The 27,880-nt window shown below is 38.8% G+C and overlaps 3 protein-coding genes across 3 annotated transcripts; 1 reads left to right on the top strand and 2 right to left on the bottom strand.

Moving 5' to 3' along the window:
* Positions 1-265: 265 nt before the first annotated feature.
* LOC120560052 (granzyme A-like) lies at positions 266-3,651 on the top strand. The gene is made up of 6 exons (XM_039802158.1): positions 266-358; positions 498-648; positions 858-993; positions 1,657-1,795; positions 2,722-2,997; positions 3,110-3,651. The coding sequence occupies exons 2-6, from the start codon at positions 585-587 to the stop codon at positions 3,266-3,268; spliced, it is 774 nt and encodes a 257-aa protein (XP_039658092.1). The 5' UTR covers positions 266-358; positions 498-584; the 3' UTR covers positions 3,269-3,651.
* A 4,569-nt stretch (positions 3,652-8,220) lies between these two features.
* Positions 8,221-16,422, bottom strand: areg (amphiregulin). Its single transcript, XM_039802087.1, has 6 exons — positions 16,276-16,422; positions 15,313-15,480; positions 14,291-14,513; positions 13,596-13,766; positions 11,812-11,922; positions 8,221-8,561 (listed from the first exon to the last, which is right to left on the bottom strand). The coding sequence occupies exons 1-5, from the start codon at positions 16,310-16,312 to the stop codon at positions 11,829-11,831; spliced, it is 693 nt and encodes a 230-aa protein (XP_039658021.1). The 5' UTR covers positions 16,313-16,422; the 3' UTR covers positions 8,221-8,561; positions 11,812-11,828.
* Positions 16,423-21,726: 5,304 nt separating this feature from the next.
* Positions 21,727-27,880, bottom strand: LOC120559995 (proepiregulin-like). Its single transcript, XM_039802078.1, has 5 exons — positions 27,651-27,880; positions 24,453-24,536; positions 23,967-24,093; positions 23,711-23,857; positions 21,727-22,730 (listed from the first exon to the last, which is right to left on the bottom strand). Exons 1-5 carry the CDS (start codon positions 27,688-27,690, stop codon positions 22,664-22,666), a joined length of 465 nt encoding a protein of 154 aa, XP_039658012.1. The 5' UTR covers positions 27,691-27,880; the 3' UTR covers positions 21,727-22,663.

Raw genomic sequence — 27,880 nt, 5'->3', positions numbered from 1 at the left:
GCTAACTGTACTGTAGCCTAATACAGTATTTAATGGACAGACATGAGAGCCTTATCATTCTTATCATCTAAGTCTTGACAAGAAAGAGAATAAGCGTACTACCCAAAATGTCCAACTATTGCTTTAAGGTAACATAACATATAGCATCCAATTCTTCCAGCAGTAAACTCTTCCTCTGATTTATTTTTTTCTCATTTTTTGATCAGTCACCTCCACCAGCCTGCTGCCACATCAACCCATATGTTCCACTTTCTCATGATTTCCTCTGAATCATTACATGGCATTGTTACCACACACTCATAAGTGTAGCTGAAAGGCTTGACAACTGTCTGCACCCTGATGATGTGACCTGCATCACGTAAGTAAAAAAAAAAAAGTGGTATGATGACTGAGAAATGACAAAACCTGTTACCACAAGGCTTCTAAATGTAGATTGGACACATCATTTCTCATGTCATGCTTGCATTCATTGTGCTGACTTGCATTTCCATGGTAAGACCACATCCTTCGAGCTGAACACATAAAGACATGTGTGCATCGAGGTGGGTTTCAGAACATCACATCAAACAGAGAGATAAGAAGAAATGGTCTTTCCGAGGGAGTTCAGCGTTTTTATCACTTGTGTGGTCCTCCTCATTGTCCAGTCAAGTGAGTAACATGTTTTTTATATCCCAAATTAATAATTTCCTTTGTGATATCTTGCTGATTCATGTAAACATGCTGAGTAATGCTAAAAGTAATGCTGCATACTTACAGTGCAGCCGGTGAAGCGTGATCAATTATTGACTAATTGATGTAGCTACTTGATGTAGCTACTTTTTTTGTTAAATTGATTAACTGAGTGTATTCTGTTTTAGGTCATGGTTCTGAGATTATTGGTGGGAAAGAAGTGCAGCCCCACTCGCTGCCTTTCATGGCTCTGATGGAGAGTCCAATTTGTGGAGGGATCCTGATCGATCCAACATGGGTCCTGACTGCTGCCCACTGTGCTAAGTAAGAACATACAAACATTTCTAAAATTGTCAAATTTCAGAATATGCACAAATCACTCACATGAAGAAACCAGCCTTGTAACTTTTTATTTTTTTTATTTCATGACAACTTTTTAAATTTTCACAAAGAACCTAAGAAACAAACATGCATCAAGCATCAAAAGAGAAAAGCAGTTCATTAACTGATGTAGTTTCAGTGAATTTCAACACAGCACATTTTGTTACTAGTTTCCACAATATTATTCATGGTAAAACAAGAAAAAGATATACGATATACAGTATGATACTACTCGTTTTGAATAAGTTGACTCTTGTTTGTTGCACTCCCAAAAAAGAACAGACTAAAGGAAGCATACACCGAAAATTAAGTGTGAAGATAAACAGTTTTACATCAATCAACACCCATGAAAGTCAATTTGACACTTTCAGCAACTAGCAACTATCCGCTCTGTTTGAGGACAAATCCTCCATTTACCACGTATTAACTACCACTGAAGTCCCAACACTGACGGTGAAAAAAAAAGACTATCCTGACATTAAAATGTGATAATTCACATGACACAATTGTGATAAAGTGATCATTTTAGCATTCATTTATGCACTCTTGCCTGTTAAACTCTAGTCCATGTGAACTAATAACATCTTGTGTTTCCTGCTCTTGCAGCATTAAAAAGGTGTTTCTGGGGGTGCACTCCATCAAAGAAATGAAAAAAGATTCCACGCAGGTCCGCAAGGTTAAGCGCCTTGTTCCTCATCCCTGCTATGATGCAACAGATAATGTCAATGACCTCATGCTGGTCAAGGTACGGTAACTAGTAGTAACCAGTAACCAGTAGTGAATTACAAGAAGCAAAGATGCAACAATCTGCAATCTAGGAAAGTGGTTCAAGATGATTGAGAAACATATTTGGAGCATTTTGTTTGAACTCAATATTAACTTTTTAAATATGTTTCGTCAGGAAAGAAAGCTGCCAAACCGCAAAGCAAATTTGCTCTAAATCAAATTATTGCCAATGCAAAGTCAGGCAGCTGCTTATCTTAACAGCTTATCAGTTCCCTCCAATCGTGGACAATATCCAAAATCAAATCAAAGTGACTTGACAATCTGCCCTCTAATGTCTGTATAGCTATGAGTTCTTTTAAAAATGTTTTAACATGAGTATCCAATAGAAGCATTACATTCGATACAGTACATTTGGTGAAAGTGAAACATTTTTTACAAGCAGTAATAGGCTGCTGTAAGTACAATATATGAATGACAAGTACATGGAAAAAGGTACAAAAGATTTAAACAAAGAAAGAGCACAAATACAAAAGAAAATACATAAGAAAAAGGATACAAGCTTTCAGTCTGTCCTATTTTGAGACAGTCAAACAAATCCAGGATGGGCTCGACATGTGAGCTGGTCAGGGACAGGCAAAGGCAACAGGTCATAATCAAGGAACAGGTAACAGGGAAAACAGGAGCCGATCAGGCATATGAGTGCAAAAGGGCTGGTGGAAAGGCATTTGGTGGATGGATGGAGGATGGCAAGTCTAGAGAGATCTTTGGAAATGCATGGGCCTGGGGGAAGTGAGATGTGGCTTGAGACTTACTGAGTAACATGAAAACAGCTGAGGCAGACAATGTGACACGCATTCATGGAAACCTACTTTTCTTGTGCCGTGACTAGTGCTGAAGGCAACATACAGACAGTCAGCATCAATAAATCCTTTTTTTAAATTTCAGCTGGACAAACCGGTGAAGCAAACCAACACAGTGAAAGTTCTCAAGTTGGGTAACACCGTCAAAGATCCAGCAGCTGGCACCAGCTGTCTTGTGGCTGGATGGGGAAAAACAAACAACGTTAAGCAGCAAATGTCAGATGTCCTGATGTCTGTCAATGTGACTGTGATCGACAGAGTGAAGTGCAACTCTCCTGAATACTACGGCCTTAAACCTGTTATCACTAGCAGCATGATATGTGCTGGATCAGATGGCAAAAAGAGTGCTGATACTTGTCAGGTACGTACTATACATTTTGTTTTCTTTTTTTGTGCAGGAAGTAAACAGCCTGTCACAATCTTCACTGCTATGTATGTGCCTAAAAATGACATGTCGTTTATTTATTCTTTAGGGTGACTCAGGAGGACCACTGCTGTGCAATGGAGCGCTCATTGGTGTCACTTCATTTGGAAAGAAGTGTGGCCTGATAAAAAAGCCTGGAGTGTACTCTTTTCTCTCAGAAAAAAAACTAAATTGGATAAAAACAGCAATGAAAAAGTCTGAAATATAATGAGACTTCCCTTTTAATTATTCAGTGTTCTTGACCATGTTAACCATTTAAACCACATCTCTCTTTGTACTTTATGCTCCATTTACTTTATCCTCAGCTAAAGTCTTGTGGAAAGAATTTGTGATGAAGGTTTATTCTCGGGCAGGCCTCAGTATTTGCTCATTTTAATCCATAATATTACTGCTTGAAAATTACATTTTCTACTGTCTTAAGGGCAGAGACAAACCTATTGATTTAGTTTTATTTGTACTATTGGGTCTCTCACAAGGCATCCTCATTACAGTAACTCATATTTTCACACCTTCATGACATCACAGATTTGTGTTTCAGTTCTCTGGTTTCAGGTTGTGTGAGATCAGTGTTCAAATTAAAATCCTTTGATGTCTCAGTAAACATGAGAGCATGTTTTTGTTGTGTTTTTCTTTCTTCATGCTCTTTAGGTCATCTGTAGATGTTACACTTCCTGCATGATACAGAGACTGTAATGTCAACTCAGAATATGAAGTTCTGAACCGTGAAGAGAAAAAAAAGAGCTTGCTGATCGTGTACTTACTCAGACCAGACCACAAGAGACACAATCACATGTTGTATCTTAAGACCCCCTTACAGGAAATGAGCAAAAGGTTGCATGAGTGTTGCATAAGTGCCTTTATTCAATAATAAAGGAGACAATGAAACACACATCAAACATGTCCACATCCAGGATAAGGAAATGTTTGCCACTGTAATCAAAGTTGGCACAGTAACATTTTTGGAAGGATTAATCATCAGCTCCTTAGTCTGTCTTATCTTAAATACTGTTGTTGTCTTTCATTCCTGTGAGCTTAAAGAGCCCATTTGTCTCCCTGCAATATTTGCTCCACACTTTAAATTCTTGTGGGTTTATCACAAAAGCATGCTTGGCCTACTAATTACATCTGTATACACCCAGCCAGTCTTTAGATCTGGGAATGTGGCCCTGATGCTCAGTTCTCATGCTACATCACTAGGTGGTGCTCTCTGCTGTAGTTAGTGGTGCAGTCATTTACATTTCACTCAGCTGGTGGTCAAGATAATTTCACTCAGCTAAAACAAAAAAATAAGGTCTGTCATCTGACATCATCATTTATTAGTTGATTATGTTTTGTTTTAATAATCCAATAAACGTAACTAAAGCTGTCAAATAAAGTGAAGTGAAGTATTTGCCTCTGAGATGTAGTGGAGTAGAAGTATAAACTAGCATAAAATAGAAATACTCAAGTAAAGTCCAAGTACCTAAAATTGTACTTAAGCACAATAGTTGAATAAATGTACTTTACTTTCCACCACTGCATACCGTAATCACAAATAAAAGCCTAAAAGCACTGCAACTCTTTCCATCACATGTTTTAAGATCAAAACCAGTCCTATTTCTTTACTCTATTACTTGTCAAACGTGTTAAAGTGCTCATATTATGCTTTTTGGCTTCCCCCCTTTGCTTTATTGTGTTATATGTCTTTTTGTGCACGTTATAGGTTTACAAAGTGAAAAAAGCCCAAAGTCCACCCCAAAGGGACTTACCATCTCCAACAGAAAACACTGTTCACAGAATGCTCCAAACAGCTCTATTATAGTCCAGCCTTTACTTCAGAGACAAACGTGCGTCACTTTGTAACACACAATGCAATGCTCGCCTAGCTGCTAGCATGGCATTCCCTCATGCTCTGCAACTGACTAGCTAGCAGTACTTACTGCGCATGTGCGACTCCCAACAAAGATGGAACAGAATTGAGATGCCTCACTCTGTAGCTAAATCAGAGAGCTCAACACACAGGGTGAAAAGAGGAGCTGCAGCAATGTGCAGTACAAAAAAAATATGGTGTTTTTTTAAATTTAAACCACATAAACCTATCCTGGTACAACCTCTAAATACAAGTATGAACCTGAAAATGAGCCTAATGTCTCATAAATGAAGAAAAATACATATGTACTGGTACAAACTTCTCAACAGAATTGGGTGTGATGGTTATTATTCCCAATTACACAATATTATAATAAAAAAAAAGACCTAAGAGTCTCCAACTTTGCACAGTGGTGCTGTGAGATGCTAATACTTCTTAATGTACTGTGTTAGCATGCTAACATGTGCTAATTGACAATAAGCAAAATGTACAGCTGAGGCTGATCAGAGTATCATTAGTTTGGCTTCTAGTTGGTTATACCAATTGGAAAAAAATAAACATTTTAACTAATGCTGCCCCCAGAGGAAATGTTATACAGTTCCCATCACCTGTGGAGAACATGACAGTTTATTCCACATACAGCAATCCAGCAAAAGTTGTTAGCACAAATGTACACCTCATGGTGGCGCTAGAGGAAAGGACAGGGGGTCACCAAAGTTAGTGGGATTCATCCTCTGGGGACCATTAATGTCTATAAAAAATGTCAGAGAAATCCATGCAAGAGTTGTTGAGATATTACAGTCTGGATCAAAGTGGTGGGCCGACCGACTTTACCATCCATAGAGCCACGCTGCAAGCATGACTTACTATCGGCTTGACAACCTGTGTCATTTTGCTGAAATAGAAAGTGTGTAGGAATGTGTAGGAAGTTAAAAAACAAAAAAAAAGATAAAAAACTTGCCTTGTCAACTTACCTGCTCTTTTGTAAAGGTGAAAGGGGAAAAAAATGGTACCACACCCAGGAAATTCCAGCATGTCCTTTATTTGAGCTGTAAGTTAAGTATCACTGACCAACCATCTGCCCGTTTGTTTACTCTGTTTCCATGGCCACTCACAAAAGCTCACGGGCCCACCTAAGTGCCACCGAAACTATTAAACTCACCACACCCATATAAACTTATGTTGTCGAATGGATGAATGCACAAGAATTTATGAATGTTTTTGATGTGTTTAAATTTCAGCCATGGTGATCACCGTTTCTCTCTCATACACCAACACACACACACACACACACACACATGCACACACACACACACACACACACACAGTGTAGGCCGATTATGTTTACCTGGCTTGCATCACCTTTTCTCTCGCTCAATGGTGACGCAACACCACACACACAAACACAGAGTGAAAACTTGTTTTATAAAGGCGACTGGAAACGGTTGTATCCTGTTGAGTCACATAATATCAGCCTTGTACCAATATACTGTAAAAATACTTGTACCATAGTGACCTAAATACAAGATATATATATATATATATATAGTATTAGGCCTATATATATAGGGCCTATATATATATATATATATATATATATATATATATATATATATATATATATATATATATATAGTATTAGGCCTATATATATATATATATATATATATATATATATATATATATATATATATATATAAGAAGTAACTTCATTTTTCAACATTTGTTTTCGGATAAAGACTTTTAAGAAAAAAAAAAATTATTGAATAATACACTTTGCTTGTTGGCACCTCTAAAGCTCGTTCAAAGTTGGTCAGACAATGTCGCCACAGGTCGGCCAATTTTGACATGTTGAATCATCAAGTCAGACCTGTCGGTGAGCATTCACTCTGACTGGCTGTTCAGCTTAAGCAAATTAGTGCATTTGAAGAAAAACGGAGAAAAGTAATCCATCCATCTTTCCATCCATAGTTTATTTTTTAACACCCGCCAGCCATCTTTGGAGATGAATATTTCTCTGGTAATCACTCCCATGCCGTTCCAGGAGTCAAGTGATGTACTTTCAAACTGCAGTGCTGTTAGTAATGTTAATAAAACTCTTCTTTTAAGGTCAACATTAAGCTTGAAATCTAGTTATCTACTTCTTGTAGTTATGGCCTTTTTTCTTGCTCCTGATTTCACTTTGTGCCGCACTTTAAAGTGCTCATATTATGCTTTTTGGTTTTTTCCCTTTCCTTTTTTGTGTTATAGCCTACACATATTTTTCGTGCATGTTATAGGTTTACAAAGTGAAAAAGCCCAAAGTCCACCCCAAAGGAACTTACCATCTTCCAGAGAAAACACTGTTCGCAAACTGCTCCAAACAGCTCTATTGTAGTCCAGCCTTTACTTCCGTGAAAAACGTGCGTGACTCTGTAACACACGTTATAATGCTTGCCTAGCTGCTAGCATGGCACTCCCTCATACTCTGATTCTGACTGGCTGGTAGTCCTTACCTAGCTACTGCGCATGTGCGACTCCTAACAAAGATGGAACAGAAGTGAGATGTCTCACTCTGTAGCCAAAACGGAGAGCTCAACACACAGGGTGGAAAGAGGAGCTGCAGCAATGTGTAGTACAACAAAAATATGGTGTTTTTTGAAAATTAAACCATGTAAACGTATTCTGGTACAACCTCTAAATACAATTTTGAGCCTGAAAAGGACCTTAATATGAGCACTTTAACAAACCTACGTCTCCCTGTGTTAATATGAATGTGATGCATTCTTTGTGCACCTGTCTGTTCTAGGCTCCTTTGTCCTGAACCATCTAATTATGTTCAAGTCTTTGTTTGTATTTGTTAGGAGATAACTTCCAAGTATTCCCAAAATAGCTCAGACCAGACATGCCCCACTTCTTTTCCAAGTACACCTGTGCAACTGGCAGCTCTCTCCACTGCTGAAAACGCTGCAGTGCTTTAGTAACACAGTGGTTGGTGAGTTTGTGCATGTGTTGTAATGACAGTGTAAATATTTTTCTTAGAAGAATAAGATAATTAATCTTCCAAGAATCAAACCCTGAAACAATATAAATTCTGCTTGTCACGCACACACACACAAAGACTTTCCAGCCTCTCATGCTTTTGTGATGCTCTCATGATTTTCCGAATTCCTCGCTGATGTCAGAGAGAGCTTCTCTCAGGGTTATTCTCGTCTGCTGAATCTGTTTGACTAAAAGGCCGAGGTGTTTGTGTGAGCAGGCTGTAGAGGTATGGGATGCATCCACAGATGGGAATGTAAACACAAAAAGAGGCAGAGAGAGGCATACATAAATAACTCTTTCACATAACACTGAGACACTTTATTGGTGATCAAATTCCATCCCTTTTCCAGAGTGAGATGAAGAGCATTTCATTGACCTATAACAACAGCAGTGTAATAAATAAAACCGAACCGCATATATTTGAACATAATAGACATCAACAATAGTTCAACATACCGGTACAAACACTCATACAGACTTTAGCAATAAATAATCACACTAAATAAATTACATTCTAACAAGTTCTGGACAGTGTTTTTTTGCACAGCATCTAATGATACAGTCTATTAACTCTACTGCTTTCCGTCCTCAGACGCCTCTGCTCCGCTTCGTCTTTCAGTCATGCAGCTGGCTGAGGATAGATGGAGAGAAATCAAAAGTCGATAAGCATGGGAACATAGAAACAACGAGCATTTTGTGTGAAAGCAAAACAGTTTTTTAAGAAATCACAACTGCTTAAAAGAAGCACACAGACAAGGTGTAAAGTATATAGTTATTTTGCCAATTTTAGCTGTAGATTCTGTTTGTGCACTTTTTGGTTGCTTTCTCCAAAATAATCAGGACAAAGACAAATAATTTACTCAGATACCGTTTTTATCTTACAAATGATTCTAATGGAATAATGTGTTTGTAGAAAAATACACATTTTATCAACTAACTTCCTGGTTCAACTTTGACCTACTGTACCCACCCATGGTTTGATTATTGACATTTTGTGTGTGTGCACTTTCGGTTTTACCTCCAAATAAAGTTAAATAATCTAGTTAAACTGTTGGCTCGTTTACAACCCATCTAATTGACTCACCTTCAATTCAATTTCAATTCAATTTTATTTATAGTATCAAATCATAACAGAGTTATCTCGACACTTTACAGATAGAGTAGGTCTAGACCACACTCTATAAATTCCAAAACCCCAACAATTACAGTAATTCCCTCAAGAGCAAGCATTAGCAGTGGCTATTGCGACAGTGGCAAAGAAAAACTCCCTTTTAGGAAGAAACCTCGGCAGACCCAGACTCTTGGTAGGCGGTGTCTGATGGGCCGGTTGGGGGTGTGATGAACAGTGGCACATAATAGTCACATTAAAGGTAATGCAACAGTGACTTTGGAGGTCATCACCTTGTCCTTTCTTGTCATTTGTTGTAGCAATGTCGCTGAGTTCCCGTATCTCGGATGTGGCTGGAAGGGATACAGCTACGGCGTTTAGCGACGACAATTAGGTTTAGGCACCAAAACGACGAGTAAAGTTTAGGAAAAAGATTGGTTTGGACAGAAACACTCCCGAGGAACTAACACACTTTTCATGGGTTAAAGTATTAATATTATTATACTCTATTCGATTCTGCAAGATTTTGCGTAACTTCCGGCCGTAGCTGTATCCCTTTTAGCCACATCCCTGTAAGCAATTGCTTTGGTGAATACAATCTTATCATAACTGATTGACAGGATGGCTAAATAGGACCCAAGACATATTTTTTTCCCATTAATAAAACTATTTATAGCCTGAAAAACACCATGCATACAGTGATGCCTACTTGGCGACTTTCTTGCTAGATTTAGCGACTTTTCAGCCACTTCTTCAATTTTTACTGTATGTGTGAGCCTGATTTGCATATCTCAGGGTGTACACTGATTGACACGCAGGCTATGAGGAGAATGCTGCACAGCCGCATTGTTTGTCTCGAGGTTAAACTTTTGTGTAAACAGATGAAGTCTGTTTGTGCGTGCGTGTGTTGCTAAGTCAGATATGACCACATGTAAGTGGAGTAATTAAACTGTTACATCTGTATCATTATATGTAGAGTGAGTGAGTCAGTACTGTTAATGTTTGGACACACAGGTGAATGTGTACGATCGAGTGTGTGGTTTTACTTTACGCTGGTATGCAGTGCAGAGATGGGACAGGCTGAGACACCCCCCAGGCTAATCCAGACTAATTCCTGTAGTGGGGATTCCTCTTTATGTGATGCAACTCGCTGTGTTCAATAACAACAACAACAGGCATACAGGCTCCTATGTCACTCTCTGAGCCCACTCTTTCCTGTTTGGCTTAAGGCTCACGTGAGCAGAGGCCCGACACCGCCCTCTGAGGACTTAAGCAAGGCGTTTGGATGAAATACATCATTAAATTAAACACCACCAGAAATTCAGGATCGTCTGATTGCATGTCCTTCTTACAGCGTTACAATATTGCTTGCACAAATGGCATTAACACAGCATCAGCTTGGTGAATTGGTTTGAGTTTCCATTTGGAGACCCAGCAATTGACTGCTCCATTGACTGCCCCTTAGTTACTGTACGGCGGTCGAGCGTTCCATTCTGGAACTGTGCTTTGGCAATTACAACGAGGGCAATTAAACGTAGAAATCTGTAAGTAATTTTCAAAACAATGGCTCCTTGATTTTAGACAGAGGTAGACAAAAGCAGGCTGCTCACTTCTATCTGGAAAAACTTTGATCTTTCTGCTGAATTTACAATTGCCGCCATTCGATTTTAACAACTATAGCTAACTAGCAAGTTTAGCTAACGTTAGTTGGATGAAATCTTACTGAAACTAACTGACTGGTTTCAAAAAGAAAATTCTTTAAAATGGGTCTTAAATATGCACTTGATGGGATAGCATATTGATGATTGTTTATAAGATATTGAAATAAAGAAAAAGCATAATTCTTGTATTGCATTGTACTGTAAAGTTATACAGTAGATAGTCCCAGTTTAACATACATGTAACCCTTTTTGGCATTTAGGCCTTTATTTTGACAGCTTAGACTTGAAGGGGGAGAGAATGGCGCAATGACATGCAGGTTGAAATTGAACCTGCGGCCGCTGCGTCGAGGACCAAGCCTCTACATATGGGCGCACACTATACCACTAGGACACCCAGGCACCCCTGTAACTCTGTTTAATAATTGAACAAGCAATACTGAGGTTAGATTTATGCTTTAATGTGTTTATTTTTAAACAGGAGGTCTCACTTTAACTCTACAAGAGAAAATCTGTTAAATGATGATCTCAAATAACAAGTTTGGCTGGTTGCTGCTAACGTTAGCCTACACTCCGATAGTGTCCGACAGTCCACACAGCAGGGAAATAGTAGACACGGTAGTTTAGGTAGTTGGTTTTCGTTTTATGTAACTACCTGTAACCCCACAAAAACTGAGTATGAAATGTCCCTGGTCTTTGAAGTACCGCTAGCCTACCACTGTAGAGTAATAAGCTTGTTAGGCGGACATGCTAACAGTTGCAGCTCATGTTAGAGCAGACAACTACACTGTTCAAACACTACACCTTAGTTTTTGTATTTCTGGTTTTAGAGATGATAAAAAAAAGGAAATTACCATCTAAATTCTTTACACATAGAGTATCGCCCAATGCACACTATTTTAAGAGATCCAAAGCTTGACAGCTTTACGGTTGCTAAGCTATGATTGGACAATCACTGTTCAGGGGAGAAGTTTAGCGAATTGAAGTTTTGAAGTTTGGGGGTATCAACATATTTATGAATGGCATGGAGTCAGAGTTTAAATGCTGCAGTATGAATTATTGAGCTGTAAAGAAGTACAGTGAGAGTGTCAGGTCAAAACCTCAGTGAAACCTACCTCGTAACTTGACGCTCTCACACCACAACCTCGCCCATGGATTTCTGTAGCTTCTCCTGCTCTGTCCCAGTTCCCAGGTAGGATGCCAAGAAGTTCTTATGTGACCTGTAACTACAAAGGACATTCAGCATGAGTATAAAAGCTGATTATAGTTCTCGTGATTATCAGATGATCCCAGTGAAGTTATTTTGAGGTAGGGCAGGTGTCAATTAGACGGCTTTGATCTGGACAAATTAAATTCACGGCGTGTTGTTGTTTGGATTTTGATGTATGTGTTATTTTAAAAAATGACATAACTATTGAGTTTCCAGCTGTTTTGATCAGAAATGCAATTGGAGGTAGTTTCACTCTCACAGTAATACATTTTACTTTCTCTCCACCTCCCCACTTAACTACTTTCGGCTATGGGCTGTAAGGAAGTGGACTATTGACTTTGTACCACATTACGACAAGAGCTGTGATTCACTTACATACTGATAAGGAACTGTGATTATAGGTCATCAGCAAATGACTTGTTGCACAATAAAATAAAAAGAATAAAAAAAAGAATGAGGAACACAAACATTCATCGGCGTGACACAATTTACGATGAAATGAAAGTCTACAATAAAAGTAAGAATTAGACAAGAAAGTTGTTGAAGTAATTGAGTCCATCTTGTGACGGTGGTGAGCAATATCTGTATAGTGTGGGCGTGTTTGGGTGTGTTAATGTGCTTTTGATGTGTCAGTGTGTTCGAATGCCTAGAAGTGTTTCTGGGCAGGATGTGTGGATTGTAATGTGTGTAATGTTGAGATTTGCTGGGGTGTTTGCCCTCAAGTGTTTGTGTTTAAAGCTTCAATAACCTGTCCAGTTTTAAAGAATAAAGAAGAAGAAAAGGTCTTAGTACACAGCATACTGGGTTCCCTGGGTTCATGATGCTTTATAAATAAATAAATAAATAAAAAGGATGAGACAACCCAAACATAATATTGGTGAATCCAGTTTTTTTCTGGACACATTTGTTTTACTTTTGGTTAGGACACACTTTGCATATTTCATTAAATTTATTTACATTTTCCTTTTCTATAAAGAAATATAATTTTGGGTAAATCTAGGCTTTCCTGTTGCCACCACGTAAAATATTACAAACATTTACAAAACAAACATTAGAAATGAGCCAAGGGAAACGGGAAATGTTGCTAACTGTTGGAAACTGAGAAAGAGATACATCATTAAATGGCTGCACAGACCCCCAAAAATAGGAAATAAATTGATCTAGTAAAAGATAAATAGAAGAGTAAAATTTGTATTTTGTATTTTATATATGATATTATCATAAAAGATGTAACACATTTTCATATATTTTATCGACTGACTAGTGGTCAAAGGAAAAGTACAAAGCTTTATGTTTCTTTTTATGCTCTAATTATTTACTTAACAATATTATTTATTGATAGATAGTTCAGGGCTCTGTATGATTCATATGATTCCCCCCTCCCTTATCTTTATCTCTTTATCTCTCAATTCTTTGAAATTGGCAAAACTACATGTGTACAAACATGCGTGCCATCTTTGTTAGCTTAAGCAGGATTTAGACTGCCATTAAGGTAGACAGGAAGTCAGTACCAGCAGCTTTGTCATTAAGGTGCTTGTATCAGTTTTACCACAAGCTCCCTCAAAGGTTTCCCACCCACAAACACTAATTTTTCTCTGGAAAGCCATACCTTAGCCTTTTGTTCAGTTTTAAATAAAAATATATGTGTCAGTGTGTGTGTACATGGCTGTGTGCCACTTGCATACTCACTGAGCACATGTCATGAGCAGTATGGCGGTGCAGCTGATGACCGACAGGACCACAGCGATAATCACTAAGACCGTCTGCACCAGCTCAGTATTGTTGATCTGATCGGGCTGGGTTTTCATTGTCTCCAGAGATTGGATCCCACAGCGCTCTCCGTCATAACCCTTCATACATCTGCACAGGGAAGAGTTAACAGAACAAATTCATGAGCTAGTGAGGAGATGTGACATCAGATACTGGTGCACACGTACAAAATGTACTGATTCTAGTCAAAATGACGAAAAGGAGGTTCTTTATTTTAAGATTATTTTTTGGGGCATTTTCAGCCTTTATTTTGACAGGATGCCTGAAGACATGAAAGGCAAGAGTGAGGGGGAATGACAGCAAAGGACCACAAGTCGGATTCGAACCCTGGCCCGCTGCGTTGAGGAGTAAACCTCTATATAGGGGTGCCCGCTTTACCAACTGAGCTATCCGGGCAACCTAGTCATGTAATTTTTATTCTTGCTTTTCAGAAAGTTCAGCAAAATGAATATGAATAATTTATTCTGGTGATTATTTTTTAGGAGGGTTTTCCTTTCCTTGACTTGCCTTGCGCTAACCATGGCGCTCATATTCACACACACACACACACACACACACACACACACACACACACACACATGCAAACATATAAAGTAAACTGATTGTGTACTCACATACACACTGGCTCCTGTAGCCCTTCTATGTACTTGCAGTAACCGTGAATGCAGTAGCCCAGGTGGGTGGAGGTGCAGGGATCCTCCGTGGTGCTGAGAGTCGATGCGTGTATGTTGGTGAAGAACGTGTGCTCGGGGTTGAGCGGAGTCGTGCTTTTGTGCTTGTTCCTCTTATTGCCTTTGCCTTTCCTTTTCTTCTTATCATCTTGGCTGGGATGTAACTCTGTAGCAGGAGAAACTGAAGGTGAAACTCTAGCTAAGGTTTCTGGCATAATTTAGTTTCAACTTAGAGGAGTTTCTAGACTGAAGGTCCTGATAAAAGACGAGATTTCAGGCATACAGACTCAGAGTCTTCGGTGTACTTTCATGTAATCAGTTTTTACTTTTGTTACTAAGACAAACATTTTTAAACAAAAGATTTATAAGTTAAGAAAATGATTATATGGTCAACAAAGCCATCCTGATAACTGTAGCTGTAATTGACTATTTGTTTGTACTACTTTTTTTTTATACTGTTTTGGGCATTTTTAGGCCTTTATTTGACAGGGCAGCTGAAGACATGAAAGGGGAGAGAGAGGGGGAATGACATGCAGCAAAGGGCCACAGGTCGGAGTCAAACCCGGGCCTGCTGTGTCAAGGATTAAGCCTCTACATATGGGTGCCCACTCTACCAACTGAGCTACCTAGGCACCCATTTGGTTGAATTATTTAGAAGACAAGTGTCTTTTTTTCTGGACTTCTTGATAAAAACAATTTGGACGAGTCTTACGTGTACTCTCTAAACTAAAACTATTCCTTACAATGTACAATAGCTGGATATTCTTTTGGAAAACGGAGCTATTTGATATTATCATCTTTAAACTGTCAACATTCCTGCATTCAGAAAACATAGATTTCCCAATCACAGATTTAGTTATTATATTAACAGTGTCATCAGCTTCAACCCTAATTAACCAGTATTTGAAGTGAAATAAATAAATAATAAAGGCCAACAAGAAAAGAGTTTGTTTTGGCGGTCGTACCAATAAGGCTGACATTTCCGTTGTCTGTTCCTGAAACTTCCTCATCTACTTCCAGCTCGTCATCATCGCTCAGCAAACTCTGGAGGCCCTCCCCGGAGGCTGAACCCCCGGTCACTCCAGCTAGTTCACTGGAGAACGTGGCCTCAGATCCCTGAGCACCAGAGACTACTGTAAAACCAACAGGACACAAAGATGATGAAAATAAAGAGTGAGATCACATCAAATCTACATAGAGATATGAAAATGATAAGCAGCAATTAGGGTCAAAGTTTACATCAGTTTAATGTTGGTTTTTATGTCTACACTCAGTATTTGGGAACATGATGAATGTTCTTTCAAAGCTAGAAGCTAAACTAAACTAGAATATGTTGCCATGAAGAGATTAAATTAGTTATAATTATCCAGGAGGTTTCCTTTCCTCCTAGACATAAATAAAGGCATTTATTCTTCTTCTATGGTGACCAGGAACTTAAGGTTGCGTAGTTACTTCCTATCCTGTACTGTATAGTCTTGGCACATTTAAATCTGACTCATCTATTCATCTTAAAAAATATTGAGAGCTTGCAAATTAGACACCATATCCTCACTGAAACCAGTACAACCAGTCTACATCCAGCACTGCACTGTACCTGAACACATCGGTCACACCAGACAGGAACAATGATGAATAATACTCAACCAAGTTATTTTCTCTAAAACACCAAAATATCTCTCTCCTGCCCGACAAGTCTTAACTTGCAGAGACATTTCTTCCTTCATTCGCCCCCTCCTCCTGTCCTCACTCCATTCTACATTTCTCGTCTCTCCTTTTCATTGATTCACATTCTCTGCACACACACACACACACACACACACAGAGAATACAATAAAAGTTCAGACTTACCGAAGCGCAGGAACACACACACACACACACACACGCACACACACACACACACAGAGAATACAATACAAGTTCAGACTTACCGAAGCACAGGAGACAGGTGAGGATGAGAGGGTTCATATCCCAGGAAGAGTGTTGTGTGTATGACAGTCCTGCACTAATCTGTGTGTGCAAGTTTGTGTGTTGGAGTGTGTGTTTCTCCCCTGCAAATAGAGATCGCTCTCTTTACCTCCACTGGGTGCAGCTTTTATAGACCTAGACCAACGCCTGCCTCTAAACTCCAAGGGAAAAGAAGGGTGTGTGTGTGTGTGTGTGTGTGTGTGTGTGTGTGTGTGTGTGTGTGTGTGTGTGTGTGTGTGTGTGTGTGTGTGTGTGTGTGTGTGTGTGTGTGTGTCTAATGATTAATCAGACTCAGGCAATAGATATTGCATCTCATGTTCTCACATAAGACCAGGCATAAATAAGTTGGGGAATAAATAAGCCTAACTAGTTAGAGACAAAATGATGTATTCTGACTGGTTTCTTGTGATTATTAAAACACACTGAGAAACATAGAAACGTTCTTTCCTGCTTCTTAAACTGTTATTGCTTCCTTGCGTTTCCCTCTATGATCACAAATTAGGCCATAATTACAGTGTCATTATATTTTTTACATACATGCGCACACACACACAACATTTTTATTTTTACTTTATTTTGGGATTTCTCCAAGTGTCATGGGACATGGGTTTATAGTGATAGAAAATGTACCTATTGCTTTGTCGCTGAAAGGTGTCTTTTTTAAAAGATAAATGATCTTTTAATCATGTTTTTAACAGTAAATAACTTACACTCTTAAAATTACATTATTTTATTTCTAATTTTATTCAGTCACTGGTATCTTATTGTCAAATATTCCATGTATGCTCTGTATTGTTCAACAGGGTGTCTTTCTGTGGCTGAATGAATGTGTGTGTGGTTTGATTAAATGATGTTACTATTTCAGTACACTCTTACCAACAGGAGACATTAAGGCTTGGGTGGAGGTGCTGCACAGATGGGTGTGTTGTTGTAATGTTGTTGTGTCTGCACGAAGAGGCAGACCCATCATTCGTGCTCATTCGTGGAATCTAATAGAAATCTTCCAGGAATGTTAGGAACTTCATTCCTCGGCCTCAACAATCTTCTGACTCGTTTTGTTTATAACGGCTGTGGAATTGAATTGTTTGGATTATGTGTAATGGCATTGGGGATATGTGATATGAACGTTTGGAAAGTCTGACACAAGCCTGGAGAGAAGCACCTCATAACAGCCGCCCACTGTAAACACACTGCTACATAGCTAACGGCAGGATGGAGGAAAACCTTCTGACACGCAATTACAACAGTATCTATTTGGATAAAACTTTGAATCACGCATTGTCACAAAACATTTAAAAGCTCGGGATTAAACCGTCATTTCACTATATGTGTTCTCAGGTGTCCTTTATTCCCCTCTTAAGTTGGTTGCCCTGATTTGTAACACCTGCCCCGGCTGGTATAAATGCCTTTCAGGTGACAGCTGTATTTTATCCTAAGAAGGCAGTTTCTGTTGTGTTCCCATTCTTTTTTGGGGGGTATTGCTAAATGCTAATATTAACATGCTAACATGCTGATGTTTAGCATGTTCACCATCCTTAGTGTGTAAGTAAAATTTGGGCTGATGGGACTGTCAAACCACCACAAAGTCAAATGTTGACATGATGGTGCTGGAGGAAAAAGTCAGGGGATCATTAGGTTTTCTCCTGTGCCAATTCATGTAGTAGCTAGATGTTGAGATATTTCACCAGATAAGTGGAAACTTTGACCTTTTGATAACGCTAGAGGCAAAGGGATCACCAAAGTCATTAGTTTTGGGGATCATGACTGTCTGTATTTCATGGCAATCCAATAGCTGTCAAGATATTTAAGTCTGGTGGATCGACAGACCAACATGGCCACCCCTGGAAACATGAAGAAACATGCTATGAGCGTGGCTAACAAAATAACAGTAAAAATATAAAGTGAATGAGCCTTGAGCTGCAAAACAAATGTGTACAGTACGTGGTACACGTGCAAGTGTTTGTTTTCTTATTAAAGGACACGCAAGGATGCAGCTTAATGGGGCTTTGACCAACCACATTACTCACTGCATGAGCAACCTACTATTCGGATATGTTTATCCACAGGTTCTATATTTAGAACAAAACGGATCACACAGAGTGGGTGTGTTTGTGGGTCTTTGTGTGTGTAAGTGTATGCTTATGTGTTTTTAAGTATGTCTTAAGTTAAGTAAGTTAATGTTTATGTGTGATCATTGCTGTTCGTTAGCATAAAGAACATATAAAGACGCTGCAGTCGGGTATAAAAATGGGTCATTGACTCTGGTTGAAGCACTAATGAGGGTGCAGAGAGTGAAATGGACTTAACTCGACACCGGAAACTGCACAGCACTGAAATCTTGGTCATGAATTCCGTAAAAATCCTTTGCAGTAAATGCTTTTCACTAATCAGATAAAAAACTAAACTGGTTTAACACTGAACAAGTTAAGTTTAAAGGACCTGCCATGGTTTTTGTTTTGCAGAAAGTGTCTGTACACCACTGTGAAATGTGAAAGTGCAACAACACAAATAAAAGTACAACCATAAAATACTACTTGTAATGTAATTGTATGTAAGGGTCAGTAAAGGTGACTCTGCTAAGTACCCAACGTAGCACACTGAAGTCATCATTTTCTAATTCTTCCATCCATTCTTATGTCTTATCAAGTGTGAGTCTTGACATTTTTGAGTGCGTACAGGAATGTATTATGTGTTTGCAAAAAATATGGACCAACTTTGAAGGCAAAATGTGTTTTCAATGTTCCCCTGATTTTATAGTGACTTCCAAATAAACCCTTGATCTCTGTTATGATATCACAAAGTATAAGATTTACTTAGGTTGAGGAATGATAGGTGCTACATTTTCCCAGTGCTACCATCATGTGTCAGTCTTATTCGAAATGTAACGGGTTAGTTATTGAATCAAATGGAATGCTAATAAAAGGTTTCCTTTCTGTGTTTTTAACCAGTGGTAGTCATACATGTTTTTCCCTTTACATTTTAGCAGCAAAAGCACAGGTGGAACTGGTAACATTGATGATGGTTGACATCCATTAAGTACCAGAGGTCTCATTTATAAACGTGGCGTACGCACAAAACGGGGCTGAAAATGTGCGTACGCTGCTTCCCACGCAAAGGTTGTGATTTATAAAAAACAAACTTGACGGGAGAATGTGCGGTCTTCCACGCAAACTCTGACCCATGCGTACGCACATTTTGGAGACAAAATAGGAATTGGCGACGCAGATGGTGAGGTGGTGAACTGAAGTCAGACTGTAGAAAGTAAATGTGGGAATAACGGATACTCGTAATATTTTCTAGTAATGATGCCTCACGCACATTTTTTCACTCCATATCATCCACATTATCATGAAGATTAAATCCAGCAGTGTTATTTGCGCTTGTAGTGAGTGATAACTCTTCCATAAACACCTCCAACTCAAATCCTTAATACAAATTCGTTCTTAATATTTAATCAGCGCTGTCTCCCCATCACATTGTCTGCAGGAGGAGGAGATGGCCCAGATGCATCGTCAAATACCCTACAATTAGATGACGGCAGAGCACAGTATAGCCTAAATAACTAAATATATGTCTTTAATACTGTGCATATATCATCAAATGTCAAAGTCTGGAAATACAGCCGTTAAGCTCTCGCGCAATCGTTACCCTTAATGTCCTCGTTATCAGTCCGAACTTTAATACTGTTTGTGACAAAACCTGCATGAAAAAAGTGTGTTTGGGCACCCAGATGGCTCAGTTGGTAGAGCGGGCGCCCATATATAGAGGTTTATTCCACGACGCAGCGGCTGTGGGTTCGACTCCGGCGTGCGTCCCTTTGCTGCATGTCATTCCCCCCTCTCTCACCCCTTTCGTGTCTTCAGCTGTCCTGACTATTAAAGGCCTAAAATGCCCAAAAAATAAATAAATAAACTGTTTGCCTAATACACTTTCTTTGGTCTTCAAATTAGAAGGTTAAATCCCCAGACCGACAGGATAAAAGGGAAAAGTGAAAGAGCAATGCTTGTCCCTCCCTCATTACCACCACTGAGGTACCCTCGAGCAAGGCCCTTAACCCCAACCGCTCCGCTGCTCAGTGGCCAGCAGAGCAGACTATGGTTGTACTGGGCAGCTTCCAGGTATGAATGTGTAACTTCATATGAATGTGTAACTGTGTGAATGTGATCGGTGCGTTCCTGCAAAAGAGAGGATGCCACTCAGTGAACCTTCCCTGAATAAATAAAGGTTAAATAAATAAATAAAAAAATAGTATCACTAGTTGATGCTGTGATTTTGGCAAGGTGTTATCAATCACTCTAATTGTTGTAAACATATAAATACAGCTGTGACCCCAGTGCGTAATGATGGTACTGCTGGTCCTGCAGGACTACGCCAAGAGAGAAAAAGAGACTTCAGGGACCATGACAAGGACTGGCTAATATGCCGATTTAATTATTATTATTTTATTTATTTATTATTAAATAATAATTTAATTCCCTAAATCTGTGCTCTTGGATCTATGTACTGAATTGGGTCCAGTAGAGAGGGCAACGGACCGGAACCGTGCCATCCCGGTCCAAGTACAAGTGATCGCCACTCTGGGGGCAACCGGCTGTTTCCAGAGGGAAATGGCAGATAGCTAGTGTTTTTTTTATTTTTATAAATATTATATATAATCTTCAACTTTATCACTAAAGCTTGTTTGGATATAATATAGTTCTGTTAAATGTGGTATATCGAAGCTGTCCCCGAGTGTCGTAATGTCTGCCGTTTTGGACGGTATTATTAATATAGGTAGTCTCGTTTACATACACTGTGCAAGAACAGGCCGAAATTATAATTCAATTTGCAGCAATTCACCAACGTCTGAGAAGTTTTTTGTCATCATGATTCGGCGATGAAAGAACAACTACCAGGGTCATTGACATACTTACCAGCATTCATAAGGTGCTTTGCATTGAGTATTTATGGTTAAAAATGGGCGTGTAGAGGGCGGGATAAGAGGCTGATCCACCTACTCACGCTTGTGGGTAATCTGTGATTTATAAAGGGAACATTGCTTACAGATGTGCGTATGCATGGTTTTTTAAATCTGAATTTTTTTTTTGGCGTACGCCATTTTTGGCTTTTAGACGTGATCCTATACGCACAGTTAACTGTCAATCAAACGCAGCTGTTGTTCATTTAATTAGTTAAACCTGTCATAATGTGCACATGTGAAAAATATATTTTTTGAGGCTTTTAGGGTACATGAAGCTACACCTCGAGTTTCTAAGTAGAGCTCTAAATAAAGCAGCTGCAGTCAATGAAACAGAAAAAAGAAAATGATACAGGAGTTAAAAATTCAGTCAGAAGTCATTCAAAAGTTCAAAGTTCTTTCAAAGTTGATTTTTTTAGCAGTAACAGGACTTCCAAAACAAGACAAGGTTCCAGTGTATACATTAATACTTTATAATAAATTATCAAAATGAAAATACTTTCTGACTTAACAAAGATTCAAATAAAACACAGAACTATTACACTCAGTGGCCACTTTAATGACAGTAATGGCTATTTTTACTATTCATAATAGCTACAAAAGGCAAAAAACCCCAACAATAAATACAAGCTAAACCAGGCAAAAGTGTTAGAGATAAATTAAAAACTATTAAGAAAAAGTGCAGAACTGTACTGTAGGCAGTCAGAAGGCAGCTAGATGGTTAACACTTTATGATCAATAAGTTTTATGCTTTGATCTCTGAGGCTGATTTAAAAGATGTGACGAGATCTGCAACCTCGCCAAACCTGAAAAATTTGCTCTCTAAAAATTTTAAATGAATCTCACATTTACTGGCAACAAAGAGGGTGTAACACACAGCATGACTGCTTTGGTAATGATCATTATAATGTACTGCACGTTACTGTCAGCTAAGCTGTGTATTATTGCCGTTTTTAAAAAGCATGCAATTTGGTTGACTTTGTTTTACAGCCCCTGGATCGCAAGGGGTTAGAAATGTTTGACAGTCGCTTACCCCTAATATTTGTTTAGACTTTCACATTTCTCCATGAATTTTCCATTACCCACCATCATCGTCACCCATAGAAACTGTCTTTGTGTGTCTCACCATTCATCTTTTCAAACATGAGGGCAGCAGGTGCTGTAACATAAGAACCAGTGCAGCTAGAAACAACAATCGCACCACGCTCAAAGCTGTTTTTTGTTTTTATCTCTTTGTGCCAATTTGCCTGCTTGATAAAGTGATCCAAAGCTGTGTGACATCCAGTTAACCAGCCACTGAGTGTAAGCATGTCAGGTAACGTCATGGTATGTTGAAATCATCTTTTCAGAATCCTGGTTTGTCTTTTCCAGCGACGGATGCAGTGGGTGTGCGTCTAAGCTGTCTGGACTCCTTTGTAACCCTGATGCTTCTGCTGACATGGGATTCTGTTTTTCTTATACCTATAAAAAGAAAAACAGAACATTTATTCAGTCTAAAAAGGTGCCAACCAAATCATTAACTTTGTATTCTACCATTATTAAATACAAATCATTGGGATGAACAGAAAAGTGCAGGGTGACCAGGTTTAAATGTCCAAAGAAACGACTTTGAAACGGAGCTCACGTTGTGAGAGCTTAAAAATAAATAATAAGATTTGTGCCGTAATGTTGTAATTTATTTTTGTTTAATAAAATTGGTATCGAAAAATTGTTTAGGAATCGGTATCGAAGTCCCGGTATTGGTGTCGGTACCGGTATCGAACATTTTTGAATGATGCCCAGCAAATGAAAATGTACAATTAAAACAAAGACCTACATTGTACAATGTTACAACTACCTACAGAATCAGGGGCAATTATCATATTTAATCTGCACTGTGTCCTGGGAGAGTGAAACACAACACTGCAGCCGGACAATGAGCTGAACAATGAGCTAAAACTCACCATAAAGCTCAGAAAAGTCGAGGTGAGCTGCAGATTCAGGTGATGATGCTCTCAAGTGCATCACATTACGTAGGCCTACAGTACTTGAATAAATGTGACTTTCCACCGCTGGTTATGATTGGGTTTTTGGTGTATCTCAGTTATGTGTTGCTTATGTACACAACATATCCTGTTTTGAGCAATCTGAATTTGCTAACTGGAGTACTCCAATAGAAACTGGGCATGTAATTGCTTTTTCCAGGTTTCTGATCATTTCTGACATCCAAGGAAATTGTGGAGAAACAGCAGAGGGAGTCAAAGGTGGCAACAAAGCCAGTGGCCCTGGCCAGCTATCCCAAAAATACAGGTATTGATAGCAACAGCTCACATCATTATCAACGTCAGCAATAACAGTGGTTATTACCCTTCATATATTAAACTCTCAGAAATAGTGAATTCATATCAAAAGTAAATGCTATTGCCAACGCACGTACATTCATTCACAGGCTAAAGCCTTACCATTTGCAGCAGAAGTACAGAGCTCCAGCCAGACCTATAATCAGCAGAGTCACACAGAAAATGGTGACAATTATCTGCTCTTCTCCCATTGGCTTAACAAGGAGCTCCGGGTTGCTACACCTGGGGCCGTAGAAGCCCCTCCCACACCTGCAACACAAAGAGGCGAGTCATAGCCTACATGATCACACCTGATGATTAAAAGCAGCACACACACACACACACACACACACATACACACAGACAGACAGGATCGTACTTGCAGTGGTGTTCATTGATGTCCACCAGCAGCATGCACTGGCCGTTGTTCAGGCAATAGCTGTCAAAAGTGCTGTCGCAGTTCTGTATTGACCGCTTCACCACATGAGGGCGCTCTTCCCCGTGCCCTGAAACACCAACAACAAGACAGCTGATGGAAACCGTTTTCTAGACCAAAAAATGTAATTATGGGGGGGGGGTTATTTTATTGTGGTGTATTTTATAACATTTCATTTTCTGTACATCTATTTGCCTAGTTTTATGTAATTGTAGAGCTCTATTGTAAAGCAAAGGTGCTGTATAAGTACAGTATGCCTCTTGTTTCTTCTGACCAATGGTCTAAAACACAGTTATCTACAATTATCAAGACAAGAATAATAACACTTTGAATTACGTTTTTGCACTATTGTTTAAAAGCCAAATTCTCCCTGCACATTTCTTATACTTGAAAAATACAGTGATTTGTTGCAGTTGTCTGGGTGAATACCGGCAGATAGAGAGGTGCTGTCTGCAGTCTGCAGTCTGGATGAGACGCTCTTGGTGAGAACATACGGCCAGAGCAGCATGACACCTGTTGAGCAGAGAAAATGTGTCTCATTGATTTCACTAGAAATAAGGTCAATAGGTCAGCTCTATGTGGACATTGAGTTTAACCCCATTTGTTACTAGACTTGAACACTCTTTTAGGGTCCCTACAGATCACTTAAATGCTTTTTAGACATGTTGGTTCATTTTTCACATTTGATTTATTTATTTATTTTTACGTGTTTTTATTCAAGATGAGGACAAACCCTAAATTCATAACTTTAAAGTGTTTCCTGAACACTTTGATATAATTTTATTTGACTTTATTTGTTGTTTGCAAAACCTTTATTTGACATGCAAACAGAGAACGTTACAGGTGAAAATGTCATTTTCACATGTCAAGCATTTTTTTTTCTCCAAAGATTTACAATAAAAAAATTGAAAAAATACATGTGCTTTGAATTTGCATTTGTAACATGACGTACTGTAAGTGAGAAAGGGGATCGTTATCTTAATCATTTAGTCCACAACACCCCAAATTCATTGTAAGTGTAACTTACTTTGGTGATAAACCTTATTCGGAAAATGTTTTATGTTTGTTGACTGTCTTTAGATAAGGCACCTACCTTGTACTTTTTTGACAAAAATCAGAAATCATATGTTAAAAGTAAAACATTTTGGTGACAAAAGTCAGATTTTCTGCCAAGTTTTTTGTGTGTAAACTTTGCCAACTAGGACATTATGTAGTGTAGCTCGTGTTGCCTATAGCCAAGCCTGTTCCAGCCTGCACAACCACATTCTTGGAGGCAGGAGAGGAAAAAAGAAAAACATGAACCTAGATGCAAGATGTGTCTGGTTTTGACTGGTTATGAATCTGGTTACACCCGCTGTAAAAGCCTCGCCATCGCGCCCTCTCTGGGTTTCTGTTCCTGTCTGTTGTTATGGCTGCAGAGATATTTTTCTCTGTTTTCTGTGAGAAGACTCAGCCTGGTTGTTGGGTGTTTCTGACGTGGCTGATTGGTCTAAAGTACACAGTGCACGTGAGCTGGAAGTACTGACGAAGCAACTTTTCTGTGTTAGTATTTAATCACTGTCCAGTCAGCCCATATCATCAGTCACTGACGCTCATCTGGCAGGAGTGGGATTCTGATACCCACCTCCTCGCATTCATTGGGATGATAATTGCACCTGTATTTTACCAACAGTTTGCACAATAACAAGGACATGATTCTTTTGTGAGAAGTTGAACATGAACAGAAATGCGTATAAATCTAGGGCAAAGGTGAGCAGGGCCACAACTACATTGCTCACAACTCACATGTGGCTACACAGTGAAAATTAACAAAGAGAGGAATACAAATTGCAGTTGCATGGAGTTACTGCCAAACTCTGAAGTGGTTGATTTTAGGAGGCAAAACAAGTTATCACAATATTCCTATCAGTACTCACCGCGTTGGAGAATGAGTATTTACTCAAGTACTGCACGTAAGCACAATTTTGAGGTACTTTTACTTTACTTGAGTATTTTGATTCTACTCCACTACACTTTTAGAGGGAAACATTGTACTTGTACTCGTTACACTACGTTACAATTACTGGTGAGTTTGCAGTTCACAACATTTTTGGCTTGTGAGCTCTTATGAAGTAGTAATTTGGGGCCCTTGTCACATTTCAGATGTCTGTGAGTTGCCAGCTGTTGATTTCCCCTCTTAACTTCTTAGTGGTTCCTTTAATATATCTGCTCGATGCCCAGTGATGTAGAATTATTCAATATTTCACAAAAAGCAGAGAGAACCTTAGGTCGGGAACCACTGGGCTAAACGACCAAACGACTGTGTATGAAGTATTTCAAACTAGCTCCACCTCCACCAGCTACCACAGTACATCTGTTTATGCTTTAATGCATCCGTATTAACAATAATGTGAAATTTGGTTTAGAGTATTTTTTACACTATATTGGTACATTTATTTACGCGAAGGACCCAAGTACTTCCTCCACTACTTATCAGCTTACACAAGCTCGAATGTTACATGTCTTTTTATAGATAAGAATTACCCTAAACAACAAGCAAATGACAGATTTAATCAGACCACATGTGCTTTCAAATAATAAATCTTCCATTCACGGTTTAATTGCCAACATCATTCAGCATCCCTCAGGCTCTGAGCTCAGCATGTGTGTCGGCACAGGTATGTGTCCTTCACCGGACTCCAACAGCTTTCTGAAATTAGCCTACTTATAAAAGTAATATATATATATATATATATATATATATATATATATATGTATATATATATATATATATATATATATACTGTCTGTTTATATAAGGTTGTTTATTGTGTAAATGCGGTTGTTTTATTACTATTATTATGATCACTAATTCTATTCTATTTTTCCATTTCCTATACTTTATGTATATGTTTTCTCCTATGTGTACTTAATGTGAATTTGTGTTATTATGATGTGTGTACATTTATTTCTATTGAGCTGCTGTAGCACAGGAATTTCCCCAGTGTGGGATTAATAAGTCTATTTTATCTTATCTTAACTATATATATATATACCACCACCATCTACACCACCACCATCTACTGTTACCTCATACAACCCTACTTTAAAAAAATCCGAACTATCCCTTTAATGTGAAAGTAGGATGTTACTGTTATCGGTTAAAATGGAGCTACTGGAATTACTGTTGGGTAGTTTAATGTACAACGTTTCGTAGTTTATAAAATTATTTAGTTTTGTAACAAAATCTTAATCTCAAAATACAATATTTAGATCTGAAGAAGCAAGCAAAAGTAGGCCACTATAAAGTATGTAGCCTAAACAATGTAAATAGGCTACTCAAGGGCCTTAAAACTCCACGGTATAACAGCTACCTGCATAAATGTAACGTTAGTTAGTGCATTTATATTTATCATAACATATTAATCAACAGATGTTAATGCATTTTCCTTACTGTTCCCATTGCTACATTTAGTTTTGTGTGGTTTAGGCTACACCTCATGTTTTTGACCTGCTTTTACATGATCACTTAAACTCAGTCCAAACCTGAGCCCCACCTTCCCTACTCCACACGTCAAATAAATGTGTGAACTTGACTTCTTTCTATCAAACGTAAAAAAATAAATAAATAAAAAAAGCACTATTTACCGATAAGTGAGAGGAGCGCTGAAGGTTTGCTGTTCCCCATTTCAGAGCCGACAGGTCGCTGACAGGAGGCTCGGTGGGCGCGCAGGTAGATGTGGATTAGAGACGCTTCCGATTTGTCAAAATAACTATTTGATGAAGGGGGCAGGCGATGCCTCTCCTGGCGCAGACAAACTGAAAACCAATGGGCTTAATCCTGTGGTCTGGGTGTGGTGACAGACTCCTGTAATTTA

Source organism: Perca fluviatilis, chromosome 6 (genome assembly GCF_010015445.1).
Source record: "Perca fluviatilis chromosome 6, GENO_Pfluv_1.0, whole genome shotgun sequence".
NCBI classification, from domain to species: Eukaryota; Metazoa; Chordata; class Actinopteri; order Perciformes; family Percidae; genus Perca; species Perca fluviatilis.
Note: the sequence above shows the minus strand (reverse complement) of the source record. Positions and strands in the feature narration are given on the sequence as shown.

What these genes read in the sequence shown, in the direction of transcription:
- LOC120559995 (XM_039802078.1), bottom strand. Translation starts at nt 27,690, where the DNA reads ATGGGGAACAGCAAACCTTCAGCGCTCCTCTCACTTATCG. An exon ending in ATCAATGAACACCACTGCAA is followed by an intron (nt 23,858 to 23,966) that starts GTACGATCCTGT and finishes TTTGTGTTGCAG; the next exon opens with GTGTGGGAGGGGCTTCTACG. An exon ending in CTGTACTTCTGCTGCAAATG is followed by an intron (nt 22,731 to 23,710) that starts GTAAGGCTTTAG and finishes TTCTTTTTATAG; the next exon opens with GTATAAGAAAAACAGAATCC.
- areg (XM_039802087.1), bottom strand. Translation starts at nt 16,312, where the DNA reads ATGAACCCTCTCATCCTCACCTGTCTCCTGTGCTTCG. An exon ending in CACCTGTCTCCTGTGCTTCG is followed by an intron (nt 15,481 to 16,275) that starts GTAAGTCTGAAC and finishes TTGGTTTTACAG; the next exon opens with TAGTCTCTGGTGCTCAGGGA. An exon ending in CTGCTCATGACATGTGCTCA is followed by an intron (nt 11,923 to 13,595) that starts GTGAGTATGCAA and finishes TGTCCTTTGTAG; the next exon opens with TTACAGGTCACATAAGAACT.
- LOC120560052 (XM_039802158.1), top strand. Translation starts at nt 585, where the DNA reads ATGGTCTTTCCGAGGGAGTTCAGCGTTTTTATCACTTGTGTGGTCCTC. An exon ending in CCTCCTCATTGTCCAGTCAA is followed by an intron (nt 649 to 857) that starts GTGAGTAACATG and finishes ATTCTGTTTTAG; the next exon opens with GTCATGGTTCTGAGATTATT. An exon ending in ACTGCTGCCCACTGTGCTAA is followed by an intron (nt 994 to 1,656) that starts GTAAGAACATAC and finishes CTGCTCTTGCAG; the next exon opens with CATTAAAAAGGTGTTTCTGG.